The sequence below is a fragment of the Mustela lutreola genome, chromosome 2 (assembly GCF_030435805.1).
Source record: "Mustela lutreola isolate mMusLut2 chromosome 2, mMusLut2.pri, whole genome shotgun sequence".
In the NCBI taxonomy this organism is placed as follows: Eukaryota; Metazoa; Chordata; class Mammalia; order Carnivora; family Mustelidae; genus Mustela; species Mustela lutreola.
Window position 1 is genome coordinate 125824330 of NC_081291.1, and position 20205 is coordinate 125844534.

General features: G+C 34.0%; 1 protein-coding gene across 5 annotated transcripts in view; it reads right to left on the reverse strand.

The window, feature by feature from the left end:
- Positions 1-20205, reverse strand: part of NAALADL2 (N-acetylated alpha-linked acidic dipeptidase like 2) — a 1363661-nt gene that overhangs the window by 525202 nt on the left and 818254 nt on the right. For all 5 annotated transcript variants that reach the window (XM_059163440.1, XM_059163438.1, XM_059163439.1 and 2 more), the window contains one exon: positions 9133-9252. In XM_059163440.1, the coding sequence (XP_059019423.1) occupies positions 9133-9252 (120 nt within the window). The remainder of the gene's footprint in view (positions 1-9132; positions 9253-20205) is intronic.

Below are 20205 nucleotides of genomic sequence, written 5' to 3' on the forward strand. Positions count from 1 at the left end.
ATTTATACTACTCTGTAATATAATACAGTTTTAATTACCAAAATATTATCTTCATAATACTATATAATTCTATCATCTCAAAAATGTTTGTGCATAAAAATAAACACTGAAGAATGTAAAAATTGAAAGTAGGCACTATCCTGTCAGGTCATTGTTTATAGTCATCCTTAATCAGTTTATGTTTATTTTTAACATTCATTTCTCCATTAATTTATATGTCTTACTTTACAAAAAGAATTAAAGAGACAACTTTAATTTTTTTCCTTTGAGATTTAAATTATGCTACATGGCATCAACATAATTCTTATTGTTAAATTGTGCAAGAGTGCAATCTTGAGAGATAATATTTCTATAATTGATTTATCTAATAAGTATATTATTGTCTTCAGTTCAATTCAGCAAGTTTGAGAGAACCGACATTTCCTCATTATTAAATTCATGTCCTTTCCCATTAGATTTTTGGTTTTTAAGGGCTTGAAATAATATTGATCAAGAGTTATGATTGTTGGGACACCTGGATGGCTCAGTCAGTTAAGTGCCTGCCTTCAGCTCAGGTCAAGATCCCAGGATCCTGGGTTCAAGCCTACCTGGGGCTTCCTGCTCACTGGGGAGCCTGCTTCTCCTTCTCCCCACCTCCACTCATGCTCTCACTCTCTCTCTAATAAATAAAATCTTTAATAAAAAGAGTTATGCTTGCATTTTCAAATTTAATATACAACCTTAAGAGTTGATATTATTTTTATTACTGATGCCTAGAATATAATTAGAGAGGGAGGGAGAGAGAGAGAGAGAACCAAACAAAATCTCTAAGACTTCAAAGATGTTAGGTAATATTCTAAGGTCACTTAAACGACAAGAAGAGTCAGGACTGGAGACTGTATCTACTATCATTGCATTGCGCCACACTGTGCTTCATGATTTAAAACAAGTTACTTGTCAAACACAGAGCAAACAATGCAGAGTGGACCGATGGGGACACCTATCTACAGCAGGAAAAATATTGTCAACTATATGCAGGAGGAGAGGGAAAAACTGGAATATTTAAAGGTAAGCTCCAGATTACCACAAAGCCATGTTACTGCCATAAAAGACATCTACAATTCCCAAAAGTTAAAATATGTCTACAACTTACTCTTTCAGATTTTAGAATAATACATAATATATTAAAAAATATTTCTGAAACTTGTGTCACGTTAGGGAATGAACTAGAAAAAAAAAATCAGTTTGTTTTTTTTTTTCTTCCTTCTTTCCTTCCTCCATTCTTGCCTGTCTCTGGCTTCCCTCTCTCCCTTTTTTAATTTCTTGCTTTTCTTAATTTACACATTTAACAGTCAGGAGCAAAAACATGCTTTGCACCCTTTCTTTTGGTCCCAAACTTGTGTGAAGACATGGGGATTATTTTTGTTGGCCATATTACAGCATATATGCAAAAATCATCTCTTCTGATACATGATGTCACTTGTTTTGATTTTATGATTTGAGACAGTAAATGTAATTAAATTATATTATCACATAAGTAAAACACAGACATGACTTTCAAATTATGGGATTCATTCACCATGAATGAATAATTCAGACTTTGAAGACTTGTAGACATATCTTCATTTGCTTTTAAGCCATAAAATAATACTCTAATACCAGGAATAGGATCTGAAGCATTCGATTAGTTATTCTTATCCTAAACTCACTTCCTTAAAGTCTGATTACCAAGTGGCAGAATAATGACACAGTCCAAAGTTTTCTCATTATAACTTATGATTGAAGTTGTATTTCAACAAAAACTACTTAACTTTTATAGATATGGTAATATTTGGTCTAAGTCATTTAGAAAAATAAGTAAAGTCAGTCAGTGGAAAATGGAAGGCATTCTGATTTGTAAAAACAACAGCGGATCTACGTTTTAAATATATTAAACCACTCTTTTCTGACTTTGTGTTCTAGTCTTGACCATGTTTTCTATGATCAACAGAGCAGCTCTGGATTTTTTTAATTACAAAATATGGAGAACTGGTCTTTTGTAATCACTTCTGAGAACTGGGTAGGAAGTACCTCATTGAAGCAGTAAGTGAACAAACATACCCTTTCTAAGTATCAAGAGAGTGTTTGTTTTTTATTTTTGTAAAATACTTTCAAAAATTCTCTTAAATTAAAAGGAGCAAGTCTGCTTCCATACACAAAAACATATCTAAAAGCACCATACAATCGTGCTAATTTAAACACTTTTTTCATCTGAAATAGTCATAGAAAGTCACATATATAGATCCACTAGGATCACCAATACCGGGGGAAATTATAATACACTAAAACTTTCAATAAAAATGGGGGTCTTCGGGGTACCTGGGTGGTTCAGTTGGTTAAGCTTCTGCCTTCAGCTCAGGTCATGATCCTAGAGTTTTGGGATGCAGCCGTACATCTGGCTCCCTGCTCAACAGGGAATCTGCTTCTCCCACTCCCTTTCCAGTTGCCTCCCCCGCACCCCATGCTTATGCACTCTCTCTTGCTCACTTGCTCTCTCTCTTTCAAATAATAAAATCTTTTTAAAAAGTTTTTTTTCCTCCTTTTTCCTATCTTTGTAGCCTCATTGCCACATCACAAATAAGATTATACCAGTGTGCCCATGCATATATCACACATGCATAAAACATACCATGAATATTTTATCTCTTAAAAATATTGAATACCTTTTTAAAAATTTTTATATATTTATTTATTTATCAGAGAAAGAGAAAGAGAGAACACAAGCAGGGGAGCAGCAGACAAAGGGAGAAGCAGGCTCCCTGCTGAACAAGGAGCCCATTGAGGGACTCCATCCCTGGGATCATGACCTGATCCAAAGGCAGACACCTTATTGACTGAGCCACCTAGACATCCCAAATCCCTTTTTTGTGCACATCGTTGTATTATTGTAATAGGCACCACATATTTTTGAGCTCTTAGGTAAATGCATATTTTAATTTTAGGGTATAAGAAATTAATTTTCAATTTTACCATCTTAAACTTAAACTGCTTGGAGCAGAGTAGACACTGTCTATTATTAGCTAGAAGAAAAAATAATTCTTTTGAATGTGGTTATTATATTCTGAATTATGCTGAATTAATTGCTGAATTAATGCTATCAGAAAAAAAGAAAAGGGACTGAATTAATGCTATCAGGAAAAAAGAAAAGGAGACTGGAATGAATTAAACCACAATTCAGCCAATCTTCAAAGCGTGCAAATTGCTTCATGTGAAGTTAGTTTTCAAATACCATGTTTCTCAGCATCTACTTTACCTAAACTAGAAGATTTCTTATTGATCATCCAATTGTCCATTTGTTTAATACAGATTGGGAAATCACCAATACCTATAGATATTTCCTCACTGAATCCCCAACTCAGCATTTTAATTTAATTATTTTTTAAATTAAGTAAATAGTATGAAGTTTACCTGTCTTTAAATAATTCTACTCCTTCCTAACCTGTGGAAAACATTCTATTCAAAGGTATAAACACCTAACAGTTGTTTCCTACCTCCCATTTCCCTCTGGGCTCTTCGAAGAGGCCTACCTGTGTAAGAATGCCTTATGAACTTAAGTAGTGGTTGGTTAAGTTACACACTGGCCAAAGAGTATACAATTAATATTAAAGTATAAATCTTATTGGATGAATAGATAGGGAAATGGTTCATTGTAGGAAATTACAAAATCATTCAGATTCCTGGATCATTAAAATTCTGATTATAAAGATAAAAATGTAAATAAGGAAAATTTAAAAACCAGCTAATACTTATGGATATATCTTACTATGTAACAGTGCGTACTAGGAATGTGCTGTCTATTACTCCTTTCACTAAAAACAAACAAACAAAAAACAGCAATAGCATTTGTGGATTTTTATGTGTAATTTCACCATGCAAAAAAGGCATAAATATATGCGTTAATCTGTAATTTCATTGCATACAAATTTAACTCCTGTAAGACATGAGGCTGATGTGTGGTATAGACCTAGATAATGGCCCAGCCTCCATGTTTCAGAAGGATTTATATGAGTTCTAGTTGTCACGAAGTATACCAGAATTTTTTTTATTATTATTGCTTTTATGAAAATGGCTCTAAAAAGAAAGCCAAGGGCTTTTATTGCATTTATAAAATAAATTTCATACTAGAGTGCTATTCAACAATTTGGGAATATGTGAAGGTCTTAGGATGGGCTTTACTAAGTTTCAGACTGTCGCAGAGAAATCTAAGTGAATTCATTAGGACCTATAAAATAATATTCTGTCTTGAAGTTTAAAGAATTAAAGCACTGTCCCATAAAACAAACTGCTAAAATACAAAACTAAAAATTACCTAAAGACTTTTCTCTAAGGTTTAAGCTTAAGGGAACTAGCACAAGTTAGATCTGGAGAACTGGGTTGGCTCTCTCGTGGTCACAATGTATCGATGAAGGCAACTTCTAAAAGCCATGTGCTTTTCATCATTCCTGCTACACAGTACAGGGATTTTCTCAGCAAACCCTCATGGAAACTAAATTAACACATGGACAGTATTTACATTAAAACTAATGAGATCTCCTCCTTCTTGACCACAGATTATTTTTCTACTCATTTTAGGAGATTATTTAATTCACAATTAGTTTCCCTTTTTGCTCTACCTCAGATGCAGAGCGTCTCACCCAAATGTATTTTTGAACTCTGATTTAGTAACTACTGCATAAGTCAGAAGAGACGAACTTTTCTCTTTACTCATTCAGCTACATGTTCCCAGTCCAGATAGATGCTTATTGAGAATCATGATGAGCAGTTGTGATACACAAAGAAGTCAATTGGTTCTCTGCCATTTTCAACCCAGTTGTATCACTACATTGCCTTGCTTTCTAGTGTCAGCCCCAGAATATACTTGATGGACCAGCTAAACATTTTTAGCTGTTACCATGCTGTATAACCTTATCTTGTCCATACTTCCTTTTTCTATGTGAATGTATATCAATAAATGTTTTATCAATGATTCCCCCAAATATCTGGGATAATCCACAGAACACAGAGACCAGCTACAGTAGAATTTAAAAAGTTAAAGAAAGGGATACCTTGTGTCCTCTGCTAGGGAGATATACTAAATTTGTGGCAAGGCTCTGTCTAGAGGGGGATTCCACATATATCTCTTTGTTAAATCTACTCATGGGCCTATAAATAAGGTGATGAGGGGAAATACACCAAGTTCTTAATAACTGCATCCTACTCCAGATAAACCACTAATTCATTGCTTTGTAGATATGGCCAAATGGTTTTATAATGTAAATATTCCCTGGGAAATATAAAGTCAAATATAAAGAAACTTGTTTGTTTTCATTCATAATCTACTGGTAAGGATTTTGAGTATTTGGCCTATAAATTCTGTTACAAAAGGTTTTTTGAATGTCTTATGTAACTTGAATTTTTCATCATCTGTAATTTCACCAATCCAATTAACATAATTGGTCCCTTCTACAGACAACATTTTAGGTCCCTATATCACTGGAAGACTGAACAAGCAGAATTCAAGTACCAGAAACAATGTTGCTTGGTTTCCCACTGTCCTTTCAGAACATACCTAGAGAGGATCCCCAAACACCTAAAAGAAGACTTCTTCTGATTATTGATAATTTTTAAAGTCATCTAATCAATTTGAGTCACATGTTTTAATAATTAGAACACATCATCTCACATCATGATCAAAACTCTACCCTTGATTTAAAATTTCATCTTCTTGCCCTCCACCAACTCAGGTCTGTTATTGAAGAAGAAGTACACTCTGTTTTCTTTCTTCCCTCATGCACTAATGATACTTACCTATAAATTGAAGATAATAATGGTTCCTACTTCAGTATTATGGTTATTATGAAGATTAATGTGATAGTACATAAAAAAAAAAGCTTAGAAAAATTTCTAGCCCATACTACTAACAATGGGAAACTATAAAGAAGTAGAAATCATCCATAATTCCATTGACCCAATTTATATAATTGGCCCCTAGAAGCTGGAGTAAATAACACTGGAGAGCTGTAAGTCTTTTTGGGTCAAAGGAAGGTGCATCAGAACAACAGGGATGGGGGGTATGGGCAGGTAAAGCATTTCTTGGCCAGGAGAAATAATTCATTCCCACTAGTCTAGCCCAGACCAGAAAACCACAGATTTGACTAGGCCTGAACTCAAGTAGGCTTAACATAAACATGTACTCACTTATACTCTTTTGTTTCACTAGGAAATATACCTAATATAAATTAGTTTTTCTTTTTGGATAGTTTTCAAATCAGTATGAATTTGTGTTACCTCTCTACAACTGCATTCTACCTTCTCAAGAGTCACTATAAACATTAGTGTATTCTTTAGACCAGAAGGACTAGGCAGGCAGCTACTTTGTATCTTTTTGAAGAGCCAATTATAGACACTATTTCTAGGTCTCTGGAAAATATTGTGTGTATGTATATATAACTGTATCTACTTATAGATATACAGAGACATAGATACTACATAAATATATAAACACACATATATTTTTCTGCTCCCAGCTCTGGAGGGACAGGTCAACCCCAACACAGACACTCCTTTTCTGCTCACTTATTAGATGGTGAGCAAACCCATCTCTTACTTTCAGGTTTCTAGGGTGAGTCAGGCACCAGTCTATCCTGTCCCCCATATTGCAGAGGTACACATTAAGCCCTCCACATGGTTCCATTGAAGCACCAGTCACAAAGCTTACAGTAGAACTTAAAAGAAATATCTCCAGAGGTGCCTGGGTGTTTCAGTTGGTTAAGCATCTACCCTCATCTCTGGTCATGATCTCAGGGTCCTGGAATTGAGCCCTAGGCTGGGCTCCCTGCTCAATAAGGAGTCTGTTTCTCCCTCTCCCCATGCTCATGCTGTGTGTGTGTGTGTGTGTGTCCCTCTCTCAATTAAATAGATATAATCTTAAAAAAATAAATTTCTCCAAAATTTATATTCATAAAATCTCCCTATCCCATCTTCTCAATCTTTTATATACCAGATGGAAGAGGTTCAACAACGCTCTAACATGCTTTTAATTATTTCCTTTGAAATATTGGTGTTGGGTAGTTCATATTGAAATACACATTCTTGTATATATTAGAGCCTCACTTAAAAATTCCAATTTATCATCTTGATTAGCTAGCTACTGTAACTACATTTACACATTAAAGATGCAGAATGTGAGGTAGAACTACCAGGGTATATATCCAGATTGTATCATTTGACTATCTGACCATCTTTGAGCCAGTCACTTATTTGTTTCCTGTCTTACTTACTTCTGTACACTGAAGATAATAATTGTCCCTACCCAACATTATGATTATTGTGAAGATTAACGTGACAATACATTAAAAAAATGCACAGAAAAGTATTTATCCCAGCTTACTAACATGTTATCTTTAGAAATAACAATAATACAATCATTACTATGATAATTACTACAAACGTCTACTTTATAACTTGCTCGTCTTATGAAAATTTTCACATAATATTCAGTCTTCTTTTTTTTTTTTAAGATTTTATTTATTTATTTGACAGAGAGAGAGAGAGAACATGCCCAAGTATGGGGAGCAGCAGAGGGAGAAACAGGCTCCCCACTGAGCAGGGAGATTGATTTGGGGCTTAATCCCAGAAGCCAGGATCATGACTTGAGCTGAAGGTAGATGCTTAACCTATTGAACCACCCAGGTTCCCCTCAATATTCTTCTTTACATTGTAAATGTATAGTATCCAGCCATATAAATAGCATTATTTTCAATATTAAACTGGACACACAAATCATCTCTGAAATTTGTCACATCATTGATGATCTTTATGTTTATTATCTCTGTTTTTCCCTCTATATTGCGTACTAGTTGAACTGGAATTAATGGATCAAAATGTGACTAAGTGATTTAATATACACTGACAAATTATACTACTAAAATTAATATCACATTGATATACTTATATCATATATCTCAAATATAAAGTATTTTTAAGACTACCTTAAAATTCTAGACAATTATCAACTATCAGACATTGATTTAAGTGTAATGACATCCATGGAAGGTAATGAATAACAGACACAGGATGTTCTCTTGTCTCTTTACAGCGTGTGCAAACAGATTTCTGGAAAAATTCTGAACTGGGAAGCAAGGATTTTTAAGTGTTGGGTGAGGAGAAATCCAATACATGTTAAGAACCAGAGCGTTCCAGTGACAGAACTACACTGGCCATTCTTTTTTCTTTTTTATTTTATTTATTTTTTTTTAAGATTCATTTATTTATTTTAGAAAGAGAGTGTGTGTGCATGCAAGAGAGGGCAGGGAGAGCGGGAAGAGGATGAGGGAGGCTTAAGCAGATTCCATGATGAGCTGGGAGCTCCATGCAGGGCTCAAGCTCACAACCCTGAGATCAGGACCTGAGCGGAAACCAAGATTCAGATGCTTAACTGACTGCACCATCCACATGCCCCTGACCATTCTTTTTTAATAGAAAAAGAAAATGAAGTAAGAATGAGCAGTAGTAGCTATCTTTCGTGGTGGTTCATTATGAGATACTTAGAGTGAGCTGCTTTAATTATGTAAATGCATCTAGTGGATGAGTGTTAATAAACTTCTATTTAAATAAAATAAATCAAATTTCTGTTTCTCCTTCGCATATTATATTTTAATTAAATTCTTGAGCACAGTCAGTAACTGTGAAGTTATACAGTTGACAAAATCAATCACTAAGGAGTGTAAATCTGCTAGATACTAGTCTAACACAAAGCACACAGTAATTAGTCAGTTTTGATAATAGAAGTTTCACGTATGTCGTAAGAGGAAACTCTGGTTCTCATTTCCAGCATTCTACATTGGTATTATTATAAAGAGTACAGACAATTTTATCAAGGTCCCACAAACTCCAATACCTGGCTTAAATTATTTTCTGTCTTAAGTAATAAGAACATTAATTTTTCTCTTAAAGATTTTAACTTAAAATGTTCCACTTTGGTGAAGTCATTTTCTGTGACATTCTACTTTTTGTGCTTCTCTTTCTCCCTCCTTCTAGGTCTCTCTCTCTTTCTATCCACTTACAGAGGCATGTAACTCAAAAAGAAAAAAAAAAAAAATCACCCCACCACCAACAAACAGCCATCAGACCAACCTTATAAAGTAATGGCAATTTTCCTAATTTCAGGAGTGCAATCTTATTCGTTGTATTTTTCATTTTTTGAATCCTTTTTAAATCATCTGCATTTCCATAACTCACATCAATGACTTCAGCCTGAAAGAGAAGAGAAAAATAAAGTCTTACAGGAATAAGCAAACTGTCCATTTAGTATGACAAAATCGTTCACAATAATTTGATATATTCAAAAAAGAACTATTTCTACTCTTATCCCGACCCAATCACCACAGACATGATCTTTCTATTTCTAACAGGATACAACAATTCCTCTGGTCATTGAAAAAAATAGTTTAGAGTCACAAACTGAGGGGTGCTAGAGGGAGGGGAGGTGGGGGATGGGGTAATTGGGTGATGGGCATTAAGGAGGACAGTTGATGTGATGAGCACTGGGTGTTATGCACAACTGATGAATCATTAAATTCTACCCCTAAAACTAATAAAACATTAAAAGTTAACTAAATTAAATTTAAATTAAAAAAATTTTTTAAAAGCTCTGGATTCATTTTTCCTTTGCCCTGTCCCTTCTAAAAAAGTTACAAGCCTAATTCATTCCTTTAACAGACGATCAACCATTTTGAGTCTATTTTCGTGTGTGTCTATTTTTCTGTATGTGGCTGTCCAATTTTCCCAACACCATTTATTGAAGTGATCCAAAGGGGCACGTGCACCTGAATGTTTATTGCAGCAATGTCCACAATAGCCAAACTATGGAAAGAACCTAGATGTCCATCAATAGATGAATGGATCAAGAAGATGTGGTATATATACACAATGGAATACTATGCAGCCATCAAAAGAAATGAAATCTTGCCATTTGCAACAACATGGATGGAACTAGAGCGTATCATGCTTAGCAAAATAAGTCAAGTGGAGAAAGACAACTATCATATGATCTCCCTGATATGAGGAAGTGGTGATGCAACATGGGGGCTTAAGTGGGTAGGAGAAGAATAAATGAAACAAGATGGAATTGGGAGGGAGACAAACCATAAGTGACTCTTAATCTCACAAAACAAACTGAGGGTTGCTAGGGGGAAGGAGGTTGGGAGAAGGGGGTGGGATTATGGACATTGGAGAGGGTATGTGCTTTGGTGAGTGAAGTGTGAAGTGTGTAAACCTGGTGATTCACAGACCTGTACCCCTGGGGATAAAAATATATGCTTATAAAAAATAAAAAATTAAAAACAAAACAAAACAAAAAAAACCAGACGATCAATATTGGTTTACTATATATTTATGTTTCTGGAATTTAAACCATTTTATAAAACACAAGATTAATTTCCTTAAAGTTCAACAATAATCATACCATTACAAAAAATTCAAAGGCTCTCAATTTTTATTCAAATTAAGTAAATTCCATCATATACAGTGTTCAGGTGGTGCATATACCCAGTGTGAATGACAAATCCTTGGGTTATACAGGATACAACCTGTATGGCTGACTATATGCACTAATCTGGCATAAAATCTTCAAGGATTTTAGAACATGAGATCAGACTACGATTTCTGTCAAATATTCACTACCCTCCCTACAGGTATTTTTTTTTTGTTTGTTTTTTAACGATTTTATTTATTTATTTGACAGACAGAGATCACAAGTAGGCAGAGAGGCAGGCAGAGAGAGAGGAGGAAGCAGGCTCCCTGCTGAGCAGAGAGCCCAATGCGATGTGGGGCTTGATCCCAGGACCCTGAGATCTTGACCTGAGCTGAAGGCAGAGGCTTAACCCACTGAGCCACCCAGGTGCCCCGCTACAGGTATCTTTTATTCTACATCAAATATTTCTTATCTTAAGAAGTCCCCTTTTTATTAATGTGAAACCTGTATGCCTTTCTGGAGATTCTAATGAGAATCCTCTGATGTGGTTGCTCTTTTCCTTCTCCTTGAAAAGCTCCACACTGAAGGTTCTATCAAACACATCTTCCTATGATCCAAGGTGATTTCTTTAATGTTTAGTTTCCATAATTTCTATTATTAAGATAGTAATCATTGGGGTGCTTGAGTGGTTTAGTCAGTTAGTTGTCTGACTCTTGTTTTCAGCTCTGGTCATAATCTCAGGTTCATGAGACTGAGCCCCATGACTCACTCCCTGATCAGTAGGAAGTCTGCTTGAAGATTCTCTCCCTCTGTCTCTACCCGTCCCCTCCCCCACAAAACAAGTAAGTCTTAAAACAAAAAAAAAAGTAGTTGTTATGCTTTCCAATAATAACACTGAGACATTAAGGAGTTAGTGGGGGCAAATACAGAAAGAACACAGATGGAGAATCTATACATCTAAATTCCCACCTTTCTCAACCTGAGTTAATTTCTTCTACTAGTTTCATGCAAAGGATTTCCATAGAAGACTCATATGAAGAGAAAAGTTTTTAGAAGCACATGTGAATACCAAGATACCAACAAATCTGTTAGAGGAAGCATTTCTGGCATGAAATATTTCCTTAACCATTTCATTCAACTGCATCTGGCAAAACTTTACTGATACAAAACTTTACTGATACCTTTTCAAATGTTACCTTCTTATGAACTGTATTTCCCTGTTGCCCATGTATATGTGACTTTCTCTACTTTGAATCCCATAGTGATTTGTTTCTGACTCTTCTGAGGACCTCACTGGACTCATCTCTTTATATACATATAAAACTTTTCCTCAATGAATCCATCATGCAGCTTTCTCACCCTTCACCCAGATATGCAGCATATATTGTTGGCTTATTGGTCTTAAATTAAAATGATTATAGTTTATATGGCATCTCTGAAAAGTTGAGCTATACTTTCAAATGGATTACCTAAGAAAACCTTCTTGTTAAAAACACTTCTGTCTGAATGCTTTTGGATAATAATTTTGTTCCTATTAAAATGTGATTAGCAAGGCTTATTAATATAATTTTTGAGTTTGCTAATACCATTACAATATAAATAACTATGGAATTATGATTTTAAAAGCCTAGTTAAATAAATTATTACATATTAATAATCATCACACTGAAAAAAATGAGAAGATTCATATTATTCATTTAAATTTTTAAGCCACATACTAATTATGTGTGATCACTGATATCATCTTAAAACAGGAATATTACTCAATTGGCTATATTAATGAACATATTTTTCATACTTAGGAGAGGCTGGGGGAAGATCATGCTGGTTTGAAACAGTGTGGGCTAGACTTCCACTTTTTGTTTGTATATAAACCAAAAGGTATGAGAGTTACAAAAATACTAGTTTACATTATTGGAAAACAGCAATAGCTTGCCTCAATAATGGCAGTTTTAATTAAAGAGCTCTTCAATGATCTTTCTTTAAATAGCACATCGATAGATTCAAGCATTTTAACACATAAGAGGGTCTTTCTTTTCATTTTTCACAAAAATAGTCTTCAATTCAGCATCATTATACAAATTTATTTTGGCTTCTGCATTAAAAATCAATAATTAAAGAAATCAGTGTTCTCATGGTTTGACCAGTACTAATAAAAATGTATCTTTTTGCCTTCAAAAGATGTCTTTGAATCAGGTCCTTCCTGAAAGCCTTTCCTATTTACCTTAAAGCAAACTGAAAAATCACAGCTGCAAGAAAGCACATTGAATTTTTCTAAGACACAAATCAATATACAATGATATGATAAAATGTCAAGCCATTTCTTTCCACACATTCTTGTTTCTACAATGGACCTTTCTTATAGTATGTGTTCTGTCACACTAGAAAATCATCCAGTCAAACAGTTGAGGTACAATGTTTAATTTATGTCCAAATACCAAGGGGTAAGTTACATCTGACTAATCCCTTTAGAAAGCATCAAATGAGCAGGAACCCATGTACTTGTTGAACTATTCACTTGTATGCACCAGCTTTTCCACTGAGGACTTCCCTGACACATAGGAGGAAGTAAGTGAGAAGTGCAAAGTAAAATGGACTAGCTCTGTTTTTTTTTTTTTAATTATTATTATTATTGTTACTTAACCTGGGGGAAAAACATTAATTTTTATTTAAATTCTATGCATTAATTTTTGATTAATAACAAAAAAATAAAATGATAGCAACTGTAACAAAAAACAAATATTTTACATTTCATTAAAGATTTTAAAGTACTGAAATGACAGTAGATAGTGGTAGTAGCTAAGAGAGAAAGTGGCACAGTTTAGAAATAACCACTGTATATTAAAATACAATTATCTTTTGTGGCAAAATAAGTGATTAGGAGGAATCATAAACCAGATAATTAGCAATAACAAAAACTCAAAACATTAAAAAGTGATATTCTATTATATTAGTGGTTTTATGCTTCTACACAGAAATGGTGAGACTATCCTGATCAGAAGCAACAGAAAGGAATAACTAAGAGAAATGAATAGAACTGTTATTTTCTGTGGTCAGCTAAATAAATTTAAAAAAAAATAGAACTATCATGGTAATAACTAGGTCAGAGAAGACTAAACAGGGCCATCCACCTGTGGGTAGCCTGTGCTACACAATGATGAACAATCTAGTGCCAATTTTCTCTTCTGTCTTGAGGTAGCAAAAATTATTCACGCTTATGAAATGGTGTATGCTTTCAAATTTTTCAGACTTGACATTTTCAACCAAATCAATCACTCTGGATCCTCTTAGCTCTTCTCTAACAGATTCTGAATGTACAGAGTGTTTGAAAAGCATTGTTGCTTTGACTAAAACAGTAATTTTCTACTCAGAGTCGGCAATGGTAAACCCAACATACTGACAAAATACAGTGTCATCAGAAATACCAGTCACCTCAATACAAGTTTTACTTCAGAAATTTACTATCTTACATAATCTAGCTTTGACTCCTCTTCAAATTAGTGTTCATGTCTATTAAAAACATGTAAAATCAAAACGTCCTCCCATGTTTACCTCTGTCTTTTCTAGAAGGCATTAATATATTAATATTTATGAAGATTTCAAAATTCAGAGAATTGTATTAGTACTTTTATTTTTCAAGTTCGTTCAAAGGCTTTCCATCACATGGATATTATCATGAAAACCACACCATACCAGAGCATGAAAATCAATGCTGCTTCCTCCCACTCCTGTGGCAGACATCACTAATCATTTACCGCTTTTTCAAACTCCTTCTCAGGATGGTAATCTAGTTAATGAAGACCAACTGGGGTTGGCATAAGTAGGGAGCTATAGAAAAAATTTAATATCTTAATGTTAAATAATTATTAATATTTAAAAACTATAAATTATTTAAACAATATTTAACTATTTAAAATCTTTAATAACTGGATGCAAGTGTTAATCAGTTAAAATGCACTCCTAACCAATCAGAAGAGATACCAGCTAGTGTGCTGAAATAGTACATCCTAACTGAATCCAGCATTAAGCATGAGACACAAATCCATTTTGCTGTTGTTGGTGAAAAAGATCAGATAAAGAGGTGGCTTGTCAATTTTATCACTTTTTTTTTTTTACTGTAATATATACACTTGCTGGAAAAAGTATTTGCTACAGTGATATAATAAATGCAAGGCTTGCTGACATGATGACCACAACATTATGTGTCAAGTTATATTTTCGTTTCTGAAGTTACAGAAGAAAATGAGTTGCAAAAGGTGCCTTCATGCTCTGGTGACTTTCTCCTGTTAGGTCAACTATAAAAAGGTAAACAAAGACACTAACAAATCAGAAGATTTTCAGTTATGATATGCTCTAACAACAATAAGGAAGGGGTAATATAGTAGAGGGTGATAAGGAATTATTTTAATAAGGTTGTCAGGTTAGGCATTGCTATGGAGATCATATCTAATCAATGAGAAGCCATGCACTCACCTGGGGAAAAAACTTTTTTGGCAGAAGTTAAGAACAAATGAGTGACGAGCTCGATCAAATGAAACAAAGACATTGAATATGTTAAGGAGTAAAACACTGAAATGTTGAAATAGGGAGTTATTGATTTTCTACTTATGGGGTAGAGATTAGATGGGGATGGCATTTCAGATAATTTATCAATGAAGGAAAAAACAACAGTTAGGTGATATACAACAGTTTGGAGCAAGAGAAACATGCCGCTGAGAGGGGTGAGAGTATTTTGGTTGGATGGTTGGTCTGCTTTTACCAAAAAGGAGACTTAAAAATATTTATAAATTGAAAAGAAGATTTGGCTCAATTCAGTTGACAAGTCCTAAAAACAAAAATAGTCTAGAGAAACTGGATCTAGATTCTTCCTTCTCATCATGAGAATGGACACCATAAATTAATGTAAAAGAGGTTAATCCTACTCCATTGACATTTCCATGAATATCAGCAATAACTGATTATGAGAATTTCTGCAACTTCATCACTTTCCACATGTTTAACTTATTTACTCTGTTTCCCTGCCATAAACCAGGAATAAGATCCTTGAAATGAAATAAAAAATAGCAGCAGCGGCACTGGCTAATTGCTTTGGAGATGAGTAACCTGGAATGACTCAACAACCATGCCTCCTGGCCTCAGGGTGGAGGGCAATCCAGATGCAGGGTCACTATGTTGAGAGTCCAGGCAGGAAGCCCGGTGGACCAGGCTCAGTTGCTTGAGAAAGAGGATGGGAGATCAGTTGCTATTTTGCAAAATATTCCAAGTATCCCAGAAGAGGTTATATATGACAAATAATTTGAGGGAATTCTTGGAAAGAACTTAGCTCTAGATCTTCCTTTAGTTCTGTATGAAAGGTAAAGTTTATCTAAAACGCTTCCCCTTTCAGATGGAAACCAGAAGGAAGTTCTCTGCCCCTTACAATATTGTTATTGACTTTTGAGTGGTCTCTGTGGTATTTTTCTTGGCTTTATGTACCCTACCCTAATTTTGTGGTCATACTGTAACTGGAAAAACAGTTTCTTGCTGCATATTGAGTGCAGGGAAGTTGTATGTTAGTAAAATGTATCTCAGTGTGTATGTTGGGGGAGGGGGTTCCCTGATGTTTAGCATTTATAAATTTTGTGGTTTAAATATTAAACCAGAATTGGGAAAGATTCACAGAATTGATTTCCGTTCGCCAGAACAAGCTGACTTGAACCATTCTGCACACCACTGGGGCACCTGAACCTGGCCTTTTACATGGTAGAGCAATGTATTACTCAGGGCTTTCCTAGGTAGCTGAAAAAAAGAAGCAGGTATCCGTGAGAGATCTAGGTTGCAGCTGGTGCCTAGGTCTTGGCAAAGTAGAATGAGTAAGAAGTAGAAGGAAGGAAGAGGTGGGTAAAGCAAGAGAGAAACGAGGACCAGAGGAGTTTACAGAAAACCCTCAGCTATTAGAAAGTTGGAAATTGAACACAGGGCTTTTGAGAGAGAGAGAGGAAGGGAGGGCGGTGAGGACTGAAGTGGGCACAGGTTTATGACATGATATAGGGGAAAAAGAAAATCAATACTTAACAATTTATGTCCTCTGTGCTAGACATTTTACTAAGGAGGTCATATCTGTTGTGTTCAGTCTACCTTCACAACATTCATATTTGGGAGGTACTTCTGCCAATTTTATAGATGAGGAAACTAGAGTTCAGAATACTTAAATATCTTTCTAGTGCTCACAGCAGTTTCAATTTACATGCAGTTTACAATTGCTTACCGAACTGTGGCTATTAGACTGTCAGCTGCATGTGGACAGTGTCTAGAACTTTCTTACTGATCACTTTGTCCCCTGTAAATGGCACTTAAGAGGCATCCAGTATGTATTTGCTGACTGCTGAATGTTTTTTATATTAGTGAGACAGGAAAAACAAGTTAATAATCACAGGGCACTTTATTTAATAAATGATACTCAACTTATTAAGGTAAGAATATTGAAGGAGTTGCAAATTCATTCAAGAGAATTCTTCCTGGAGGCCATGAAAGTAATGTGACAGAATTCTGTTTCTTTTAAAATCAATTACATTAGTGTACTGAAATAGCACATAAACCTCAGGATTGACTTTTCCATAGATCTTTCTAGTTCAGAAAAAATCGAATTCACAGCACCTACTGGAATTAGGTAAATTTTATTCATAAGGTACATATTTAAATACTAGTACTTTATGGAAATTAAAATATAAATTAAATTTGCTAAGAATGCTACATTATCACTTAACTTGGTAAGTGGCATGCTTTAAATAATGTCAAAACTAAAAATAAAAATGCCAACCTAGAATTTTCTGTCAAATAACACTTAATTATGATGATTCAGAATCCTTAGAAATAACTTTAGTCAAATTAGAACTTTGTAGTCAAACACTTTCTCACTAAAAATGCCATATTTGTTTTAATGAAGAGGGAAAGATATTTCACTGCACTTTAACCAGTTAGCTAAATTCAACTATCTTTGTTTCAAAACTTTTATTTCGTAAAATGGGCTTTTGTTCTCTTTCCCAAATAGAAGATGTAACCTCTCCAACAAATGATTTAACTCTGGATAACATGTTGTGATAGGTCACTTCTGTATTTGTAAATGCTTCTGTCTAAATTTTAAATACAGGAAAAAATGTACTTTAATATGTGGAAATTAAACTCATGGTTATTATGTTCAAATAAAAAAGCAGTAATTATGGAATTGTTTTGTTAACTAAGTTGGTTCATGCACAAACTCAAGAAACCAAAAAGAGAAGATCATATTGGGCCAAAAAATTTTATGCAGACTTTTAAAACATAACAACATTATATAAAAGTGTGTTCACACCCATTTATCTCATAGTTGTGGACTGTTGACCAAAAGATGGATTCCATAAGAAAAAAAGAAGGGAAACAAATAAAATGCAAAGTCATTTTCAACATTGAAAAACTGCTTGTACCAAGATCACATTTTTCTGTTAGTAAGACAGTAGCTTCATCTTCTTACCCAAACAACAAAAATTTAAATAATGCAATTCCACTCTATTCCCTTTATTTAGCTTTCTGGTAATTTTTTTAAATCTATAATAGGAAGCATTCATAGCCAAACATATACAGCCCTGTCTTTTGCCATAACACTCGATAATTTTGCTTTTGTTTGAGAATATTAAAAGAGAAAGACAAAGTTTTCCTAAATATGAGAAAATAGACACAAGTTCTCCAAGGACTCCATGCAGTTGTTTTATTTTTTCTTTAAGACTACTTGATACAATTTGACATACTGTTTAGATTTCATGTATTATACTATGGCTTGATATTTTACAAAAGGAAGACAAGCAATGCTCTTCAGGCCTATGTTGCCATGAATTTTCATTCTGCATTCAAAAATTAAATATTTACTCTTAGTTTCTTTGAGCTTTTAGCTTTAAATTTAAAAATGATCAGATATGATATGTATTTTATTATTCATTCATACTTAACAAGGCATTTTCCTCCCTAATGATTAATATTTGTCATATTAAACAAAAGACAGGAAGATTACATTTCAACAATATGATATGTTTGTACTTCCAAATCATGTTGTATAGTTCTCATATTTTAATTCCTCCCATTTAAATGTGTTTATTTTATATCACATAATAACAACAGCTAGCAATTTGAGAGTGCTAAGTGCACTCAATGCACTCTACATGGTTTGTATCGTTTCATCCCCACAACCAACTAAGGTACTATTATTTTTCCCCCTATACAGATAAGAACACTGAGGCTTAGAGAACTAAAATGACCAACCCACAGTTGTGTAGCTAATAAGGCAGGGTGCAACTCTAGGATCTCTGAGAAACAGATAAGTGGTAAATGTGTTGATGACAATCTATCTTGTAGAAGGCTAATGAGTTGCTGAAAATAAGTTTCTCCATAAAATTATATTATTTGTTTTTACTTGCAGACACAAAATAATACTTAACAGAAAAAAATCCCCAAATCTATGAAGTATATTTACGTGAAGTATATTTACAAATTCTCTGCTCAAAAATATAAACATACTAGACTCAAATATCACCAACCTATATTAAATATTAATCGTTTCCTTTGCTTTTCTGCATCTGTGTGGGTTTCACAAAGGACAAAAGAAATAATTGCACAGGAATTACATATGGCCATATATTCTATTTATGAGACTGACTAGACATTGTCAGCACTCACTACCAATGTCTTTAACAGTATGATGATATTATAGTTGATATTTATCTTTTAATAAAAATATAAATCACTGTTTATTCCCTGAAGCTAACCTCACTCATGTTAAATTATTTATGTATCCATTTTAATATGTATTTTGCATCTGACAGGACAACTCTCCTTAGGACCCTTCTACTGACCCACCTGTCATTATGATGGGGTAAACAATGTCACCTTTCTAGCACACAATGAATTACAAAGAAGTTGCAAAGTACACCATCCATCATGCTGGCACTAAGTAGGTTTTCAAAGTAGATCTCAGATATCACAAATGCTGTTTAGACTGTTACCAGAAAGCAAGAATTGGAAGCTTATACAAAGTGGTCATATGATGAATGGACATGACAGCTCCTCAAAGAAAAGGGGCACTCCTCTTCTACAAATAACCTTGTCAAGAGCAAAAGTAGTGGGGAGCTTTGCTGGCAGTCAGACTAGAATAATTTAAGAACCTGTTAATGGCTGAGCCTGATAGAAATTCATGCAAATACAATGTACTCAAGATCAAAAAGTAGGTATGCCTGAATCATCATCAGCAACCTCTCAAGCTTGATTTTAATTAAGAGTGGTCTGAAGAGATACAGAAAATCACCCGCACTCTATTAATTAGAATATGTGAGTTTCAATAATACATCAGTCTAAAACTTATATATAAAATATATGCAAATATTCTACATGCATATAAAGTAGTCACCTAGAAATTACTTTGCTTTTGAAAATCATAATGCTAATATCTTTTAAATTTAAAAAAATCAACATCAATAAGATTATCGATATAAATATTTAAATTATTATGTACTTAGTATAATAGATTTGAATTATTAATATAATTCTAAAAATAGTTATCGTTAGTGCCTTCATCTAATTTGCATGGTTAATTTCTCAAATTATGTTCTTCAAATACAAGGTGTTTGTTTTACCCATAATTGCATTTTAATTCCTTTAACATTATTACCTTTAATTTCGGTCTGTATTTCAACCATAGAGTATATTTCTACATCACCAGCAAAGTTTAT